Here is a 19,505-nt window from a genome sequence, read left to right as displayed (position 1 = left end):
CCGCTCCCGTCAGGTGACTGGAGGCCGCCTCGGCCACGGAGTCCTGGATGCCTAGAGCGGCCCGCCCGCTACGCATCCAGGGCGGCGCGGAGGAGGCCATGCCTCCTGAGGGCAGCGTGCCCCGCAGGCGGCGCGGCGCGGCGCTTCCCCGGGACGGCCCCGCCGAGCGCGGCAGGGCGGCGCGGCGCCATGCCTGCAGGCCTGCGCGGCCTCGCCGGGGCGCCGGCCCGCTCGGCGCGCTGGGCCGGGCTGCCGAGCCGCAGCGGCGCGGCCCCGCGGGCCTCTCTGGCGGCCGCCGGCGCTCGGCGCGGGCTCCCCGGCGGGCGCAGCCGCGCAGGGCGGCCCGCTCGGCGCGACGCCTGTCCGGCCGGCGCCGCCGCGTGCGCCGCCCCGCTCCCGCCGCGGGCGGAGCGCGGCCCAGCCGGCTGGGGCGGGCTGCCCTTGCCGCTTTCGCGCGGGCGCCGCGCCCCACGGGGCGAGTCCGGGCGGGGCCCCTCCCCTCCCCAGCGCCGGCCGGAGGGCGCCCCGGCCTCTCGCGCCCGCGCCCCTTAGCCGCCGGCCCGCGCGGACTCGGGCGCGCCGCGACCCGCCGGCTCGGGGGCGCCCAAGGGCGCGGCACCTAGCCCACTGGTCTGTCTCCGGCGGCGGACAGCCGGATGCCCCGCGGAACTCCGAGCAGGCGGGGAAGCCGACAGCCTCCGCCAGCAACTGATGCGCGGGCTGCGCTGCCGCTGGACGCGGGCGCGCTGTTCAGCCGCCCCGCTGGGGCTGGCTTCGTTTCTCGTGGCCTGACGTCGCCGTTCTCTTAAGCAGCGCCGGCAGCTGGCAGCCAGGGCAAAGTTCTTCCCATCCAGCTGCCGCTGCGTCTTTGAAATCCCGCGCAGAAGCGAGGTTGCGCAGCGCGCACGTGCGAGAAAGGAGCTCGGGAGGGCGGCTGCTCACGGCCCCCCGTGTGGCCTAGCGGCCAGGATTCCTGGTTTTCACCCAGGCGGCCCGGGTTCGACTCCCGGTATGGGAAGGTGCGATTTTTCTTCCCGCTCACGCCGCTTCCTAGCCTCCTCCCGGCCCCCTTTTCCCCTGGGACAGTTGAGCCGCGCCGCCGCCAGTTCTGCCGCGCTCGAAGTGCGGCGTTTCCCACGCCGCGGAGCGAGCCCCGTCGGTCCGGACTCGGCGCGCAGGCCGCTGCCGCCGCGCACTTCGCCCGCCAGGGGGCGCTGCGGCTAATCGCGCGGAGGACGAGGGCCCCGAGCCCGCACGCGCGCTCATCGTGTCTCCTCTTAAGCCAGCCCCGTCGAGCTCGGCGGGGCTTGCTCCTCGGAAGAGCGCGGACAGGAGCGCAAGCAGCCTCAGCGGCCGCCTCCCCCCCGGCGGGGGTGCGGCGAGAGCCCCCACGCGGGCTGGGCTCGGCGCCCCGTTCGCCCGCGCGCCCCTCCCGCCTCTGCAGGGGCGGCACCGGGCGCGACGTCTCGGGCAGCAGCTCCCGGCAGCGCCTCGCGGGCCGCGCTCGCCAGGGCGGGAGGGCCGCGCTGCGCGGGGGCGCCAGGCTGGGCAAGGCGCGCTGCGCCCTGCGGCGCCTCAGAAGCGTGGGCCAGCCGGGCTCCGCACGCGCCGGGCACCTTCGCCCCGCCCCGCCCCGCCCCGCCCCGCCCGGCAGGCCTTTCCCCGAGGGACCAGCCGCCTGCCGCGCGCGCCCCCGCCCCGCTCGCTGGGGCGCCCCGGAGCCGCGGGGACGGCTCGCCGGGGGCCCGCCCGCCCGCTCGGCGATTGGCCCAGCGGTCAGCGTGAGGGGCGCGGCCAGAGAACAAAACCTTGCCGCGCCGGGGCGTCTCCGCGGGCTGCGGAGCGGAGCGGCGCTGCGCGGCGAGGAGGCGCGAGCGAAGGCGCTGCGCGGCCCGCCGACGATGGAGGCCGGGGCGGCGAGCGCGGCAGGTCGGGCCGCCTCTCCTTTCCGCGGTCCTCGTCTTGGGGAGCCGCTTTGATCGCGCGCGCGCACGCGATATGCGAGGCGATCCCGATTCGGGAGAGCTGGTTTGGATGTGCTCACGAATGCCTCGTCCGGCGCTTCTGTCGCTGTGCGCTGTTTCCACGCGTTGATTCGGGGAGGGGGGCAGAAGTGCGAGGGAACCCTACGAGGACATGTCGATCTAGGGCTTGTCCCGAAAGAGAATCGAAGAGAACCTCTCTGAAATAACGGGCTTCCTGGTATTTAGTAACCAAACGATGCCCCTTATTTCATCAGCCCTTGGGCCGAGCCACACTAAATTCATTACACCTAAACGTAGCTTCGGACTGTGGATAATCTAACTTCTCAGCTTTTGTTCTCTTTTGTTTGGGGCGTTTGTTTTAACTGGCGCTGTGGTGGCTAGACACGTCTTGCCCAGGTTTCGGAGACTGTCCGAGCTCTACCCTCATTAAGGGCGTTCTTCTTGAAAGGCTCCACAGACAGCCCTTACCATAGCGGTTGCTGCTGTTCCTGGCCTTGGTGGGCACGGTGCCACTTGGGGCGGGCCCGTCTTGTTTGTAGCATCCCACCCCCACCCCCCGGTCAGGAATGCCCGTCTATTCTAGGCTCTCCCTTTCCTTCAAACTCACCTCGTCTCCCCACCACCACCCGCCTCCTTCCTGGAAAGTCCCAGTCTTGGGTTGCGTGTGGGAGGGTGGCAGACCGCACCCAGATGCCCAGGCTCGCCCGTGGGGCAGTCTTGACCGAGGCGCTCCTGCCTTGCTAGGCTAGACACCTCCACGTGCAACAAGGCATCACCATTCAGGGCGCCAGGATCTTACCCCTCCGAGTTGCCCGCGGCATTTCCTGACACCGGCGGATAACGCGCGTTGGCTCCCACCTTCCTGACATCTGCGTCAAACAGCTGGGAAGGTAGCCATGATGTGCGGTGAATGTCTGCGGGAAGAAAGCGGCGCTTCCCAGTCGCGGAGTGCTTCCAGACCGAGGCTGCTCCTAGCGCGAACAGCCGGAAGGCTTCGTGCAGCAATTCTGTCTTTCCCCCCACGATTGACTGTTTGTGGTATGGAGAAAGGTGGAAGACGTGGTGTGAAAACGCGCGTGGGTTAGGAGGAGAAGGTGGCGCCGTCTTGGAACCCCCGTAAACGGCCGTGGGTGACTCTGGTGCCGCTAAAGCCTGGTCTGGAAGCGCTCCTGGGCTCTCTCAGGAACGAACCGCTGAGAGAGGGGCTGGGGAAGAGCCTCTCCTCAGGAAACGGGGGGGGGGTCCCCTTTCCCCTGCTACCTGAGAGGCAACGCTTAACTCCAAGGGAGCGTCTGCCCGCCGCTGGTTCGCGTCTGCCCGGGGTCGAAAGAAACGGACGCTGGGGGCGGGCGCGGCGAGGGCGCCGCTCCGCTCGCACGGAGAGAAGGGGCAGCGCGCGCCAGGCGGCACGGCCTCTCCCCGCCTAGCGCGCGCTCGCCGAACCCTTGCTCGGCAGCGGCACATCCGCTTGTCTTCGCGACGCGGGAGTCGTGCGTGCCCCGGGGTAGGCGACGGGCGTGGGGAGCCGGCCCTCGCTTTCCCTCGCGGGAGAATGGCCTCTGCCCAGCTGCTCAGGTAGGTCCGGCAGGTCCGCCGTGAGCCAGCCCGCCAGCCCTTCTCGCGCCGGGCAGGGGGGCGAAGGGGGACTGCTGCGCGCACGTGCACGCGCCCGCAGCTCCCAGGGACACGAGCGCAAAGACCCGAATGTCTGAGCACGTCCTCTCCCGCGCTGCTGCGCGGACAACAAGACCAGGGGATGGAAAGATAAGCCGGCAGGGCGGCCTTTTTCCCAGGGGGCTTGCTCTGGAGAGGGCTACCGCGGGGTGGGCGCAGTGTTGTGCCCCCCCCCCCCGGGCTGCCTCGTCTCAAGGCCTTGTGCTGGCTTGGCCACGCAAACGTTCTCCGATCGCATGCGGTGGCGGGAGTGCCTGGAACAGGGGCGGGCTGCGATCGCAGCAGATATGGGCACGATCTTCCCTCTCGCACGCACTTCTGTAACGCAGCACCCCCAGCTCTCGGGCGGGCCTTCCATCAGAGCTAGCTGTGGGGCAGCCCTGTTCCGTAATTAGCGCTCTAGCAAGGGAAGCTCGGTGCTAAATTGGGCTGAGGCTGAAATCTCTGCCCCGGGTTTGCTCCGTGAACTCTCCCTGGCGGAAGACCTCCTTATCTCCGGAATGGTGAGTTGGTCACTATCTGGACCTGCGGTTGTTCAAGACACAGGAGAGCTGAGCAAGAGATGGTTTGTCAGAGACAGCAATGACTTGGGAGTACAGTAGCCCCACATTGTACTCCGTTCTTGATTTACCCTCTCAGTCAGAGGAAGCTTCGGTCTAAATGTGTGATGCAGGATGTGTTCTCGCTCTCTGAAGTAAACCCTAACTTTGCTTTGAAGCTATTTGACTTATAAGCATAAGTCCTGCTGGGTTGGAGCAAAGTTTCATCTAGCCCGGTATTCCGTTTCCATCCGTGGTCAGCCAAATGCCTCTGGGAAGCTCCCAAGTCACTGTGGAATCTGTTTAGATGTGGAGCAGTATATAAATGCTGTAAATAAATAAAATAAGTCAAGCATTTACTCCCCTGTTGGTTAACAATATCCTAAGCATTCAGCTGAAACCAAGGATGACTTCTGGAAGCAGCTGAACATGGGAACAGCAGTGTAGGAGGGGCGATGGTGCCCTATGACTTCCAAGCTTTGTAGCAAAGACTTGGGGTGTTCGGGGGGGGGGCATCAACACATGTGCTGGCACCTGCTGCCTAGGAACCATGTGCTTGGCTGAGGTGTGCGTATGCGTGTCCGTCTACAGTGCTGTCCACTGACTACCTTGATGACTTCCTGACGGAGTTTGACCAAGTGGTTCAGGACTTTGACAAGGGAGAGCCTTCCCAGTATGAGCAACACCTGGAGGAGCTAAAGAAAAGGACCCTCCCTAGCATGTATGACAGTGGCATCGATGATTCAGAAAGTGAGTGCAAATGTGAATTCTTTCCATTTGAGAAATCATGATGGGGGGAGGGGGGGGAGGCATTGTGTGCCTTTCCTCCTGTTCCCCACTTGCTCTGGTTTTGTGGTGGAGGTCCTTGGCTGTGGCTACAGCCTTGTTCCCACTCTTGACATCACTTGGGTATTGAGCAGAGCTGGCACAAACCTTTTTCATGGCCTTTGGCAAACTTAGAGTAATTCAGCTGGCTCACTGCAGGCACATGAATCCATCACAAGTTGGCTGGGATCAGATGCTGTGTTCAAAACATGTCCTGAACTTCCTTGAAACTGTACTGCTATTCTTGGCCTCAGTGGTCCAGGAAGGCTACAGGAAATGCCAGTCGTGATCATAAGGATGGTGGACATGGTCCAGTGTAATCTCCCCATACATACCCCATTTTCTCTGCCCCCTGCCCCTTTTGCTCACTATGAACACTTTGTCTCAAGTGGCAGCTGAGGTTACAGACTTGTGGGCAGACATAGTGTCATACCTGCATTCCGTGTTAAAACATGCCTGCTCCAGGGGAAGGAGGGTAGGAGAGGCCACTTCGCCATCAGGAGCTGCATCAGGGCTGAGGGGGCACCCCTGGCTAGTTCCTGCTCCTGGCTGTTGGGGCGATGGGGATGCACCACTGTGAAAGTCAGGCATTTCTAGGATCTCCACTGGCTTCTCTTGCAGGCAACAGCCCATCTCCCAGCAGCAGTTTGAACACCAGTGAGGAGGACCTCAACACTCCAGCGGTTACAACTGCATCTGACTCCAGAGGTAAGGCTAAAAGCAGTCTGGCTAAAAACACTGCGCATGATCTAAGGGGCGGCCTGATGCCGAAGTCCCTTCTCCATGTAATTTTGGGGAGGGGGCTGCTCTGTTTCAAGTCCTTAGTATCACTTGTCACTGTGATGCCTCCTATTTATGTTGTTGTTGTTGTTGTTGTTCAGTCGTGTCCGACTCTTCGTGACCCCATGGACCATAGCACGCCAGGCCTTCCTGTCCTGCGCCCTCTCCCGGAGCGTGCTCAAGTTCATATTCATTGCATCCGTGATGCTATCTAGCCATCTCATCCTCTGCCGTCCCCTTCTCCTTTTGCCTTCAGTCTTTCCCAGCATCAGGGTCTTTTCCAGGGACTTTTCTCTTCGCATTAGGTGGCCAAAATATTGGAGCTTCAGCTTCATTATCTGTCCTTCCAATGAGCACTCAGGGTTGATTTCCTTTAGGATGGACTGATTTGACCTCCTTGCAGTCCAGGGGACTCGTAAGAGTCTTCTCCAGCACCACAGTTCGAAAGCATCAATTCTTCGGCGCTCAGCCTTCCTTATAGTCCAGCTCTCACAGCCATACATTACTACTGGGAAAACCATAGCTTTGATTAGACGGACCTTTGTCGGCAAGGTGATGTCTCTGCTTCTTACTATGCTGTCTAGGTTGGCCATAGCTTTCCTCCCAAGGAGCAAGCGTCTTTTAATTTCATGGCTACAGTCACCGTCTGCGGTGATCTTGGAGCCCAAGAAAGTAAAATCTGTCACTGCTTCCAAAGTGCAAATCTGTGTGTGGGGCAATACAGCACTGTGGTTCATGTGTCCTAATGTAGCAGCCATATCGGGGGTCAGACTAAGTAGCCTCATGCAGTCTCATGCTTCATGTTCTTGCTGAGCTCTTTCTCCCTTGAATATATTGTTGTAAGCTGACGAGACACAGGAATTCCTTGTCTTGTCAAAGGTCATACAATTGTATATCTTGTTCTCTGCTGTTCTCTTCTTATCACGGCTACCCTATAACCCAGTTCTTGTATTATAAACAATAGTGCTAGGAGAAGAAATGTTGAGGACTGCAACCCCACGTGGGAGGGAGAGGAGGAGCCGTTTCATATGTGTCACAATGTCTATAAAACCAATGTGCTGATGTATTTCGGGGCTTCTGGCTCTTTGGAAATGATTCCAGCCTTAAGCCCGCGCGTTAAATAAAGAATCTCTTTTTCCTTCACTCCGTGGTCTCTCTGACTCGGGGTTCTGCAACATAAATGGTGCCGTGACTCGGATGTGGCAGGCTCTGAGCCAGACAGGTGGCAGTTGCCTGCTCTTGATCGCCGCACCAGGAGGACGAGCTCGGCGCATGCCTCCCTTTCTTGGCGCCACCGACCTTTTTGTCGAGTGAATGGGAGAAAGCCTGTGCCGAGATCGCCCAAACGGCAGTGAGCGGCAAGAGAACCTTGAGAAGCGGAGAAAGGAACTTGAGCCCTGCCTGTATCGCAGCTGCAATTGAGTTGAAACCCACATTGGAAGCCTTCAGGAGAAAGGCAAGTATATGGGAAAAAGAGGGCCCCGCCTTTAGGGAGAAAGGCCACTGGGCAGAAAAAAAGAGGGCCCCGCCTTATGAAGAAGGTCAGTGTTGGTGGTATACGTATACAAAAGAACCTACTCCTTGCGGGTAGAAGGGGGGCCTGATCACACCCCCGAGTGGGCGCCAGTACGCAGCATGCCAGTACTCAGTAGGAAGCTGAGGAAGCTGGGGAAGCCGTTTTCCGCTCTGGTAAAAAGTGGGAAAAGTGGGTGGCAGGGACATATGGATGTAGTGGAGAGACTGATGATTGTGTGAGTGGCTACTGCGGTTTCTGACGCATACCGTTGACCGTCCGGGTGCCCAGGCCAGTAGCAAAGTGCGTGGTGTGAAAAATCCTCTTGTGTCGGCCAGTGAGACCCCTTACTCACTGACCAATTCCCATTCCCTAATTGTGTCTGTCTTCAATTTAGGAGGGAGGGTATGGGTGGTGGGGGAAGCAAACCTTGTACCCCCTTGAGATGTATGTCAAACAAAGAAGGAAAAAGGTTTTTTTAAAAAGATTCAGAATAGAAAGAGAAAACAGCAAAAAGCTCAAGGTCGAGCTGAGAGGAAAAAAAGAACAAGATCTGAGGCTGTTAATTAGAAAAATGTTCGCTGGACAGTCTGACTTTTAACAAAGCCTGGGAGCGTGAGAGTGTAAGGCCGAAGAAGTAGCTGTTAGCCTAGCGCGCCGAGAGAGGGGGGGCAGGAAAATTGCCCACAACGTTCTGAGTTGTACAACATCATCACCTCGCCTAATCGAGATGAAATCCCTAAGAAATGGAAACTGAAAATGAAGACCCAGAAGATGAAGGCAAAATAGAAAATAAAGGTGAAGAATCAGCCCCCAGAGCACAGGCTAGACCCCTCTCCGAGTGGAAAGTGTGCCATAAGACTGTCCCAAAGCAGAATGAAGTAGAAATACCAGGTTGAAGATCTCTGTCAAGGTAACCGTGTTTAGCTTTAAACTGTGTTAGAATTGCACAGAGCCTGTAGCTACTGACCATCAGCTATATGATTTCTGAAGAGCGTAACCATTAAGCTTTTGCCGTGGGATTCCCTGCAATGAAGAAATCTCACTGATTTGAGTGTCCAGTGCCTAAGTGTGTGTGCTGAAGAGACCGAGAAACCAGACAGCATGTTCCTGGCCAAGCCAAAATCACGCTACTACCATGCTCCTGAAAGCTGCAATAAACTGCGTAAGCTGGGAGACCCAACCTGATTGAGAAGAAAAGATACTGGAGCAACTGTCTTAAAAAAACAATGAGATCTGTGTAGCTGGCTGGCTGACGCTGTCAGTGATGTTACAACTTTAAATTAAGACTGTTTTCCTGTTTGAGAACCCCGCGAAGAAAGCTGACCCGAGTTATTTGTTGCCCGTGCCAAAGCAAGAATTTGGCTGCCCTGTACCTCATCGTGTCCTGTTTTAAGTTTGGGATCTACAAATACAAACAAACTGAGAAGCTTGCCTCTGAAGTCCTGCAAATCACCCCACCGCCTCCCCGAAGATTAATGGCTGCTTGAAAAATGCAAGTATAAGGCGATGCCCATCACCCCCCAGCGTCCTGAGTTTTGGCACTCAGTGTTTCAGTGCTTTCGTGTACCAGGTTAGAAGGAAAAAAAAAAAAAAAGACTAAGTTTTTAAAATGTCTGTGAGAGAACCTGACAGAAGTAAAATAAAATTTACAAAGGAGTTGCCCAGGTTAAAGCGTCATGGCTAGAGAGCTGAGCTGTGCCGCTCTGTTTAGACAGAGGCCTTGCTAAAAAGTTAAAGGCCCTTGTCTGTCAGAAGGGGTGTAGGGCCACACTTTCCCTTTTTAAACTGATGCAAAAGTGGAGAGCCTTTGCTGGAAACATTGCATCTTCATTGCCCAGAGCCTTCTCTGTTTGCCTCCATCATCATCTGGGCTTTTTAGAGACACTCTGCACATGAACTAAAATTTTAAATTGTCAAAGACTTGCCATGGACAGTGCTGTGAAGCTTTTGATAAACTTGAGCTCTCATCGCTGTGGACCGTGTGTCTATGTTTGTAGTCAGCTCAGTGTACAGCAGGCTGAGTTTGATCTATAACTTTTAGATTTCCTTCTGCCAGAACTCATGCAGCATAGAGTTGCCGATGCAAAAATGGTGACCTAGAACTCTTTGCGTGTGTAAGTATGCCCGTCCCTTGATTTTAATGGGCCCTGAGCTTTCAGCCAGAAGAGCAGTATGATTGCTGGATCTGCTCCATCATGCCTTACCATGCAAAAAGTGTTTTCCATTCATTGTGTTAAATTGCAGAAAAAGTTTGTTGTGTATATTTTATGATTTCTTGGATATCATAAAATATATGTGATATTTGCAGATTAGTGTTAGTTGCAACTCCAAATAATACTAAGTGTAGTTCCCAATGGATGACAAGGAAAGAAAGACAAAAGCAAGTAGAAAAGAAGGAAATAGAGAAAGTAGAAGACAGATAGAGAAGGGAGAAAAAAGAAGAAAAAAGGCAAGAGGCAAAGAAAAAAAACATTTGTAGAAAAGAAGCATGGCCACAGTTGCCCCCAGGGTAAATTAAAAGCAGCTGATTGTGCCTGGAGCTTATTACCTGGGGTAAAGTAGCCACAATAATGTAATAGTTCTTTAAGATGAAGAAAATGTAACTAGAAGGAGAAGAAGAGCCTATCCCAAATGTGTGTCATTGGGACTAGTGTAAGGCAGAAAGGTTTAAGTAAGTGAGTTTAACTTGAAAAAGACAAATAAAAAAACAAGGCTGGTGCATAGATCAGAAAGTTTTATATAAAAAGTTTGAAACATGATCTGCAATACAGGCAGATCAGCAAAGAAAAAGAAAGCAAAAGAAAGAGAAAAAATTTATCTTCCCATACTAATAAATAAAAGTGTTATCAAGCACCTTGGGAAGCGAAGTTGTTTACAGGAAGCTGTGCCTGAGAACCAAACACTTCTAGCCTATGCTGAAAATGCTTGCTAGTGTTGTGCTGCCTCATGGGTAACATGTATGGTATAAAAACCCATTTAGCCCAATAGCTCGTGGTTCAGAGAAGCTGTCTGATCCAACCATTAAGTACGCCTGTGTGCTGTAAGTTACCCAATAAAGTCTCCTTGTAAGTAAATCCCCCCCTCGCTGGAATCCCAAAACACAAGTGGGGCTAGAGCGCCTCACCCAGTATCAAACCCTGCTGTTAGAAGCCATGAAGGCAGGTATGAAGAAGTCAATTAATATGACCAAAGTGTCTAAAGTGCTGCAAGGTGCCACCGAGGCCCCAGAGCGTACTTGGAGCGTCTTTCAGATGCCTATCGCCAGTACACCTCCCTCAACCCAGAGGCCCAAGAAGACGTGGATGAAAGAAAAAAGAAAAAGACCTGGCAAAAGCAGAAGATTCTTAAAAAAGAACCAGTGTGCCCAGTGTGGACAAGATAGACATTAGTGGCATGAATGCCCAAATAAAATGAATCAAATACACAAAGGAGAAAACCAAAGGGGCCAGAATGGGCGAAGAGGGAGACAGCTTGAGAGGGGCTGTGACATTGACTGTGAAGGGCCGTGACATTGACTTCATAATTGACACTGGAGCAGCATCAAAAGCAAGCAAACGTTAGCCTTAAACAAGAAGTCCAAACACTGAGCAAAGTTCTTCAAGCCCAGCGTCGCTTTGTCTTAAAAAATTAAGCCATTCCCATCACAGAAGCTCATCCTTTCCAACCAAGAGTTAAAGTATGAGTTAAAGAGGGAAAAACAACCCTTTGACTCCCAGATGGAGAGGACTGAAAACTGTCATACTTCCCACCCCCGCAGCTATGAAAGCAGCTGAAGTTAAACCCTGGATACATTGGACATGAGTCAAGAGAGCGAGAGGGAGAGAGTAGACTGTAAACAGAAATCCTGAAAATCCTTTAAAAATCATTCTGAAAAAGCAGTAAGAAGACTCAGGCTAGCCCTTACTGTGGACACACCGGGAGACTGTCCCCCTGCGTATGGTCAGATCCCAAAGAAGATCAAACATGCGTGTTGTAGTGTTAGTAGTGTTGCATTGTGTTTCCTTAATAAGGTGCAAAAAGGGGGGTCTGCCCCTGGAAAGAAAAGTTTGTCCCAGGGATTTGCTGATAATTACTGGCTTCACCTGGCTAACATCACGAGAGTAAAACATTTTTGTTTGCCAAGAGGTATACCTGCAAACAGGCTTATTAGCTCTTGCCTAATACCTATCTGTAGACATCCTGGAAAAATTCAAAAAGATACCATGTTAAGAGTTTATAGTGTAAGTTTAACTTATTCCCAAAATGCTAATTGGGGCGTGGTTGCAAAGATCCTACCCCCTACAGAGTTCACTCTATGCACCCCCATCGTTGCTGAAACAAATGCTACGTGTGCACGAATGCTTAATTGTCAAAAATTTTCCAGAAAATACAAAGCTATCCCTGCCCCCCTTCCACTGTAATAAAATTCAAAACATATCTTTTAATGATGCCCACATACTTTTGCCTCATAGATGGTTTTAGACATGTGGTTCCCGCACTTGGTCATTCATTCCTGCCAACTTGTCTAATAACCACCCATGTTGCCTCAGCCGCCAATTGAACTGGTGCCAATTCTTCCCCTGTAGCCCGAGAAAATCCGTCAACGGCAGCCTCGAGCACTCCAACTAACTAAAAATTGTAATAGTCATGTGCAGTTATATTCTGACTCAGAAAAATTGGCCTTAACAATGTCACTGGTTGGGGTTCCAGGTTTAGCCTTGGCTAATAGTCTAGAAATCAACCGGTTAGCTTGCAGCTTAGCCAAAAGCATAAATGCCACCTCACGAGCATTGTCATTGTTAAATAAAGAGTTGCGTGATCTAAGAGGTGCAGTTCTAGAAAATAAAGCTGGTATAGATTACCTCTTCCTTCTTCATCATTTAAGTTGTGAGACACACCAAAAGCTCTGTTGTTTTAACTTAACTAATAATGGCAATGCTGTAGATGAACAGATCAACAAGCTGCACAATATAGTAGCTAACAAAACAATAAGACAAAACAATTAGCTCAATTAGTTGACCCCTTGGCTTCCAGATCTTAGCTGGCTTGAAGCATTGTTCATCCTAATTCTACCAGTGTTGTTCATAGAGATACTGTTATGTCTCTGCGTTCCTTGTCTTATGAGCTGTCTAACCAATCTGTTTTATGTCTCAGCTAGTAAAACTGCTGCCCTCTACGCTCTAATAGCCCAACAAGAGGCTAAGTCACAAAAAGCTTTGTATAGTTATCAAAAATGCTATAATTGTAATTAAATTATGCATTTAAGGGGGGAATGTAGCAGCCATATCGGGGGTCAGACTAAGTAGCCTCATGCAGTATCATGCTTCATGTTCTTGCTGAGCTCTTTCTCCCTTGAATATATTGTTGTAAGCTGACGAGACACAGGAATTCCTTGTCTTGTCAAAGGTCATACAATTGTATATCTTGTTCTCTGCTGTTCTCTCCTTATCACGGCTACCCTATAACCCAGTTCTTGTATTATAAACAATAGTGCTAGGAGAAGAAATGTTGAGGACTGCAACCCCACGTGGGAGGGAGAGGAGGAGCCGTTTCATATGTGTCACAATGTCTATAAAACCAATGTGCTGATGTATTTCGGGGCTTCTGGCTCTTTGGAAATGATTCCAGCCTTAAGCCCGCGCGTTAAATAAAGAATCTCTTTTTCCTTCACTCCGTGGTCTCTCTGACTCTGGGTTCTGCAACACTAAGACTCCAGTCCGTGCCTGTGATGCCGCAGCAGCCAGGCCATTGGGCTCCATCACCTTGATTTGCAGTTTTAAAAAGCTCCTTTACTGGCTTTAATTTTAAGGCAGTAAAAATAATTCTGATCAAAGCTTTAATGTAGGTTTTTTTCAGTGTCTTCTCTGGAACTGAATTTCAGATCCTAACGTTGAAACTTTATTGACTTTCATCTTTGTACATCTTTGTCCCATAGCAAAGCTTGGAGACACCCGCGAGTTGGAGGAATTCATTGCAGACCTGGACAGAGTGCTGGAAGGTATGTGAGATGAAGCCCTTGCTCTGGCCCCTGCTCGCTGCAGAGGCAGATGTGGCTTCCGCCACGCTGCTCACGTCTTCCAGTTTTACCGCTTTGTGTAATGCAAAGCTAAGCAGTTGGTGAAAATACTTTGGCTGCCATGCTGTGCTGTCTGTTTACTGCCATTTCAAAAGAGTTGTTATAACAATCATCTGATAGATTTTAAGGGAGAAAACACCTTTTCACAAAATCCGTCTGGTCTGCCTTGTTCTCATTAAACTTGCTGAAATAAGGACATTGATGTGTTGAGTGCACACCATACAGGAGGAACACACATCCCCACTCTTGTTGTGTGCGCCCACACACAGTCTGTCCTGCCTTCTGCTGTGAAATGTGCTTGAGTTTCACAATTTGAGCTGACAGTTATGAATCCTGGCCTGCTGAGGAGACTTGTCTGAGACGTGGAGCTTCTTCTGGATTTGTTTTTTGCTTTCTTTGACCATTTTCTTCCCCTCCTTTCTCCTGCAGAGATATGAGTTGCTATGCTCCTGTCACCTCAAGATGAGTGTCCTGACTGAATCCTCTCTCTGCTGCGCCTTCTCCTACTGTATGGGCAGGACAAATGGAGCTCTGCAGCACCAGACCCGCCCACCTACCCCGCCCCGCAGGTTCAGATGCAGCTGCTCTGGTTTCCTGCTGTCCCTTATCTCCACCCGCATGGGGCGCAAGGGGCTCCTCCTCTTCGGAGAAGGAGCTGAAGCCGAATAATCGTGGGGCTTGCCTGCCTGCCTGGAGTGGAGTTCTCATCATCACTAAGACCCAGCTTCGAGTCCAGCTGTAAAGGCAGGAAGCTAGTTGGGCTATTCTAATGACTTGCCACTTTCTCAGTTCTTCTTGCCATCTGGTTCTTTCTTAAAATTCTGCCTTGATGATAAGGCAAGGACATCTTCTAAAAAATGTACATACTTTTAAAAATTAACTTGTAGGTGAGAATGAGCAACAGTCCTTTTCCTCCCCACTGGGAAAGGCTAAAAAGCCACGGCAGGCTCTGCATGGAGGGATGGACAACTGTGGGGCTTGGTATCTTGTAGGATTCCTGTTGTCTGCAGAGGTGCCTCCATGGCGTCTCAGGCCAGACCAATATACCCAGGTGGCCCTTCTTCATTTGCTGGGACAACTTAAAACTGGAGGAGAGGCAGCCAACATTGCAACTGCACATCCCCCTCCCTCAACCATAAACAAAAGAGCTACTTCCCACTCCTGCAACCATAGACAAAGGAATTACTTCCCGTGCTTGTGCGTGTGTGTGTGTGTGTTCCTGTTCCAATGCACGCAGGAATCTCTGATGAGCCTGTGCTTCCCTTTCCTTTTAAAGGAGGCAGCAGGTATGTATGCAACTATTTAAATAAATTGTGTTTTTGCAGAAAATCTCACTCTTTTTGTGTATCTAGCTTTCACAGCGTGCACTGCCTACTCTATGGGATGGGCCAAAGCACTAGGTTCTAAGTGGTTCTAAGCTTTCCACCTGCTTATCCCTGTAGAATATGAGTTAGCAGTGTAAGGTGGTTGAAAAAGGGCAAACAAAATGTCAGGTTGCATCAATAGAAGTATAGCTTCTAAATTACGGGAAGTAATAGTTTAACTCTACTCTGCACTGGCCAGGAAAGGAAAGGTTCCTCCTGTGCAAGCACCGGGTCATTACTGACCCCTTGAGGGACACCTGCTTGCGCTGGCGTTTTCATGGCAGACTATAGCGGGGTGGTTTGCCATTGCCTTCCCCAGTTGTGACTACCTTTCCCCCAGCAAGCTGGGTACTCCTTTTACCGACCTCGGAAGGATGGAAGGCTGAATTGACCTGAGCCGGCTACCCGAGACCCAGCTTCCACTGGGATCAAACTCGGGTCATGGGGAGAGTTTCAGTTGCAATACTGCTGCCTACCACTCTGCTCCACATGAGGCTCTCACTGGCCAGACCCCACCTCAAAAACTGTGTCCGTGCACCTCCTTTGAAGAAGGATTCAGATAAACGAACTAAGAACATAAAAGCCCTGCCGGATCAGACCAAGGGTCTGTCTAGTCCAGCATTCTGTTCACACAGTGGCCAACCAGCTGTCGACCAGGAACCCACAAGCAGGGCATGAGTGCAACAGCACCCTCCAGCCCATGTCCCCCAGCAACTGCTATACGCTCACTGCCTCTGGTACTGGAGGTAACACATAGCCATCAGAGCTAGGAGCCCTTGATAGCCTTCTCCAGGAATGTGTCCAACCCTCTTTTAAAGCCATCCACATTGGTGGCCCTCACTACACCTTGTGGTAGCATATTCCATAGTTTAACTCTGCGCTGTGTGAAGAAGTCCTTTCTCTTATCTGTCCTGAATCTCCCACCAATAATCTTCACAGGATGACCCCATGGGGTTCTAGTATTTTGAGAGATGGAGAAAAATGTCTCCCTACCCACTCTCCATACCATGCATCATTTTGCAGACCTCTATCATGTCTCCCCTTACTTGCCTTTTCTCCAAACTAAATAGCCCCAGCTGTTGTAACCTTCTCTCATAGGGGAGATGCTCCAGCCCCTTGATTATTTTAGTTGCCCTTTTCTGCACCTTTTCCACTTCTACAATAAGATTTTTTAGGTGTGGTGACCAGAACTGTACACAGTAACTAGTTCAGAGAAGGGCAACAAAGATGACCAAGGGACTAGAAACTAAGTCCTATGTGGAAAGGTTAAAGGAGCTGGGTGTGCTTGGCCTTGAGAAGAGAAGATTGAGGGGGGAATACGATAGCACTTTCCGAGTTCCTGAAGCGTTGTCACACAGAAGAGGGACGCAACCTGTTCTCAGTCATCCAAGACTGTAGGATATGAAATAACAGGCTTAAGTTACAGGATGGCAGGTTTTGGATGAATGTCAGGAAAACAATTCTCAGTGGTCAGCAGTCGGATAATGGAATCAGCTGCCGAGGGAGGTGGCGGGCTCTCCAAGCAGAGATGGGGCAACCATCAGGGGTGATTTAAGCTGGATTCCTGCACTGAGCAGGGGGTTGGACCTAATGGCCTCAGTGGCCCCTTCCAACTCCAATACTATGATTTTAGAACTATTGCTATGTAGGGATGCAGATGGGGATGTTCAAGAGAAAAGCATGCTGGAACTGCACTCCAGAAGGTTTTGCTGCCAGCTTCTGATGCCACACCTGGTTCATTGGGTCCTCTGGTCAGGGGGCAAAGACCACCCTTCCCCTCCTCCTGATAGCTTCCAGTTGGTACATCCAGCCCAGAACGGCCTCCCCTCCTTGCAGTCTGATGGATGGCTGCTCCCCAGAGCCCCCTACTCTCACAGCCAGAGATCTGCTGCAAGGAGGGGTGGCAAGAGGCATTGGTCCATGGTTCTTCTTGCACCTGCACCTCTTCCACCAAGACAGCTAACGAGCTGGCATGTGGACACCTCTGTGTCCGGCCTGTCAGGGCAGTTCTCACACTCCCCTTGTGGCATTATAAATAAAGTAATGCAACTGGTTTTGCGTATTGCACTCCAGGTGATTTTGCAGTCAAATGACACAAACTATGAAATACCGCCAATACAAATGGGAGGCGAGCATTCAAAGAGTAAAACAACTGAAAAGGCATGGGAGAACAAAATGGGCCTTGGGTTTGTGCAAAAATGCTAACGGCAAGGTGGCCACCTGGGCCTTTGAACATTGCAGCATTGCCCCAGAAAATGCTCTGCTCTGGACCCTGTGAGAATTTACTCCCCGCGGGGAAGGAGGAAGCCTAAAAGTCTGTGAATGAACTGTGGCTAGTCCTCAGTCAGAATCTCACATGGCCAGTATTGGTCCACGTGGCATTTTCCCACACAGGCATGCAGTCCACTGGCTAGAACTGGGTGATGAGCACCCAGGGCCAAGGTTGTTACGTACAAGGGAACATAGAAGCAAAAGACCAGAGCAGGCTTCCCAAAAGCAGAAATCTGCCAAGGGGCACAGGCACCATTTGGCCCTGGGGAAAAAATGTAACATGAATGAATGCTAGGATGTTCAGACCGTCACACTTGCCATCCTGCTCAATCAGCGCCCCTGCAATTGCCTTTGCCGTGATCCAAAGAACTGTATGCCAAGCTCCGAGTGCCAGCAGAGCTTTGGACATGCGGGAGTCACTTCTGCCTCTGGAACAGCTGCGTCTCCCCCTCCTTCACCCATGCTACGTGGCTGGCTTCTGAATCGCTGTGTGAGTTTCAGAAGCAGCTCCTGACGGGTACATGCCTGCTGTAAGAAAAGGGCCGCATGTCGCTGGCCATGCGCAAGCCCTCTACTCACTGTGCCCAAAATAATGCTCTGGATCCTGCCCATGCGAAATAAACCACTTTGCAAAATGATTCAGCAGTAAACTTCATGCTGCTTGAGGGGTTCCGCTCTGCTGTGGGCTGGAGGGAAGAACCGTCCAAGGGAACAAGGTGGAAGTGGAGGGGCAAGTGAGCAAGCAGGCTGGGGCTGCCAAGGAAGCCCCATGGGCCTGCTGGTGCAGCCCAGAGAAGCAGAGGAGAGGGCCAGGGACTTGCAGGCCTGGCAGGCAGCTCTGGCAGAAGGGGTGCAGATGGCGGCGGGAAGGCTGGCCCGTGAGTGCTCGCGGCCTGGGAAGTGTGCAGATGGGTGCAGCATCTATTTCGAGCCTTCCCTACTGGACTTGCTAGTCTCTTGTGTGCTTGGCAGCGGCGGGTGCCTTGAGGCCAGCCACTTCCTCAGCCTGTGGCTGCCTAGGGTGATGTCACGCTGCTCGGAGAGCGGCAGCCACTCACGAGCACTGCTGTGTGAGCAGAGCCCTTGCCAAGCAACCACCACCATTACAAATACACTGAAGCGCCAAATGTGGGGAGGGCTGCGCCGCTCTCTGCTTCTAGCCCAGGACCGCAAAATACTGGGGCAGCGGCTTGCGTGGGCAGGAGGGTGCTTTGTCTCCTGGAGTGTGGCTGCCAGGCCGAGGGCTCCCTTCCAGGCAGCACGGGGCTTGTTAAGGTCTCTCCACACGTGGGCCTCTTCAGGGCTCAGAAGTGTTTTGGGGTATCCCTCCACTCCCTACAGGAATTGTTCCTGTGTTAAGCCGACACTGGGGGTCCCCGCTCTTCTAGACTGCAGAGGGGGCAACGCCAGCCATGGCTTCCAAAGAGCAACCCCAGCAAGGGGTCTGTGGGAGTCTGTGGCTTCAGATGGGCTGCTGTTGCCAGGGGAGTAATAACTTCCGTGAGGCAAGCGACCGCCAGCCTTCCGTTAGGGATTGCAGGTCAGTTTGGATGACCTTACTGGGGCACCAAAGGAAGAGGCTAAAGGGGGTGCAGAATGGCCGGCCTGCCAGCACTGACTCTGGCTCGTCTAACACGCGCTCCCAATGAACCCCGCTGGAACAGGGCCGCGCTCCTCCTACCGCGGCCCAGCGTCGACCGCTCTCTCGCCTCATGTTCCAGGGCCGCGCCCTCAGGCCAGGCCCTGGTTCCGGCGGCGGCGGGGCCCTGCCCGAGGCCCTGCAGCTCTTGCCTCGGCCGCCGGGCGGCAGCGCCAGGATGCTGGGGCCGGCGACCGTGCCTCGCCCCTGGCTCCGCTCCACCACCGCGGCGTCCTCCCCCCGCTCCTCCGATGCCCACGGCGGCCCCGCTTGAAGCGGGGGCAGCAGGGGCGAGACAAGGAGCTCGGGCCCAGGGCAGCCTGCGCTCGCCGCCTGCGGAGCGAGGGGCTGGCGGTGCGCCGCCGCCCGCCGCCGCGGCTTCTCCCCCCGCCCGAGCACGTTGCTCAGGGCCCGTCTCCAGCCTGGCTGCCGTTTCGCTCCGCAGGACGGCTGCATCAGGAAGGAGGCGGCTCCCTGGAGACCGGCCAGCATCCGTTTTCTGGCGGGCTCCTGAGCCTTCAGCGCCCGGCTGACGCGCGGCAACCCAGCGGCGGAACCGCGTTAACCGTCCCGCCAGCTCTGCGCCGGGGGCGGGGGGGCGCTGGCTGCAGTGCCGCCCCCAAGGCGGAGCAGCCCTGCCGGAGAGTGAAGGCGGCCCTCTCGCGAGGAGGACGCGCCAGCCCGCCAGAGGCCCGGGGCAGCTCTGCGCCGAAGCCCGACTGAAGGGTGCCGGGCTGCGACGCCCGCTGAGCCGGCCGCGGCCGGGGGAGCCCCGTCCTCCGCGCGCGCCCGGCCCTCCGGCGGCGCTGGGGAGCGCGGCGCCCGCGCGCTCCTCCTTCCCGCCGCCCCGGGCGTCC

At 53.9% G+C, this 19,505-nt stretch overlaps 1 protein-coding gene across 2 annotated transcripts; it reads left to right on the top strand.

Annotated features, from left to right (window-relative positions):
• Positions 1 to 1,830: 1,830 nt before the first annotated feature.
• LOC146338306 (regulator of cell cycle RGCC-like) lies at positions 1,831 to 14,703 on the top strand. 2 transcript variants are annotated; one of them, XM_084813438.1, is made up of 5 exons: positions 1,831 to 1,929; positions 4,790 to 4,948; positions 5,645 to 5,731; positions 13,234 to 13,296; positions 13,804 to 14,703. In XM_084813438.1, exons 1-5 carry the CDS (start codon positions 1,902 to 1,904, stop codon positions 13,809 to 13,811), a joined length of 345 nt encoding a protein of 114 aa, XP_084669564.1. In that variant the 5' UTR covers positions 1,831 to 1,901; the 3' UTR covers positions 13,812 to 14,703. The 2 variants fall into 2 exon arrangements, with proteins under 2 accessions (XP_084669564.1, XP_084669565.1); XM_084813439.1 differs by lacking the exon at positions 13,804 to 14,703 and having other exon boundaries at positions 13,234 to 13,304.
• The last annotated feature ends 4,802 nt before the right edge of the window (positions 14,704 to 19,505 follow it).

Source organism: Heloderma suspectum, chromosome 9 (genome assembly GCF_057233095.1).
Source record: "Heloderma suspectum isolate Gila_16-S chromosome 9, 16-S_ref, whole genome shotgun sequence".
Lineage (NCBI taxonomy): Eukaryota > Metazoa > Chordata > Lepidosauria > Squamata > Helodermatidae > Heloderma > Heloderma suspectum.
Note: the sequence above shows the minus strand (reverse complement) of the source record. Positions and strands in the feature narration are given on the sequence as shown.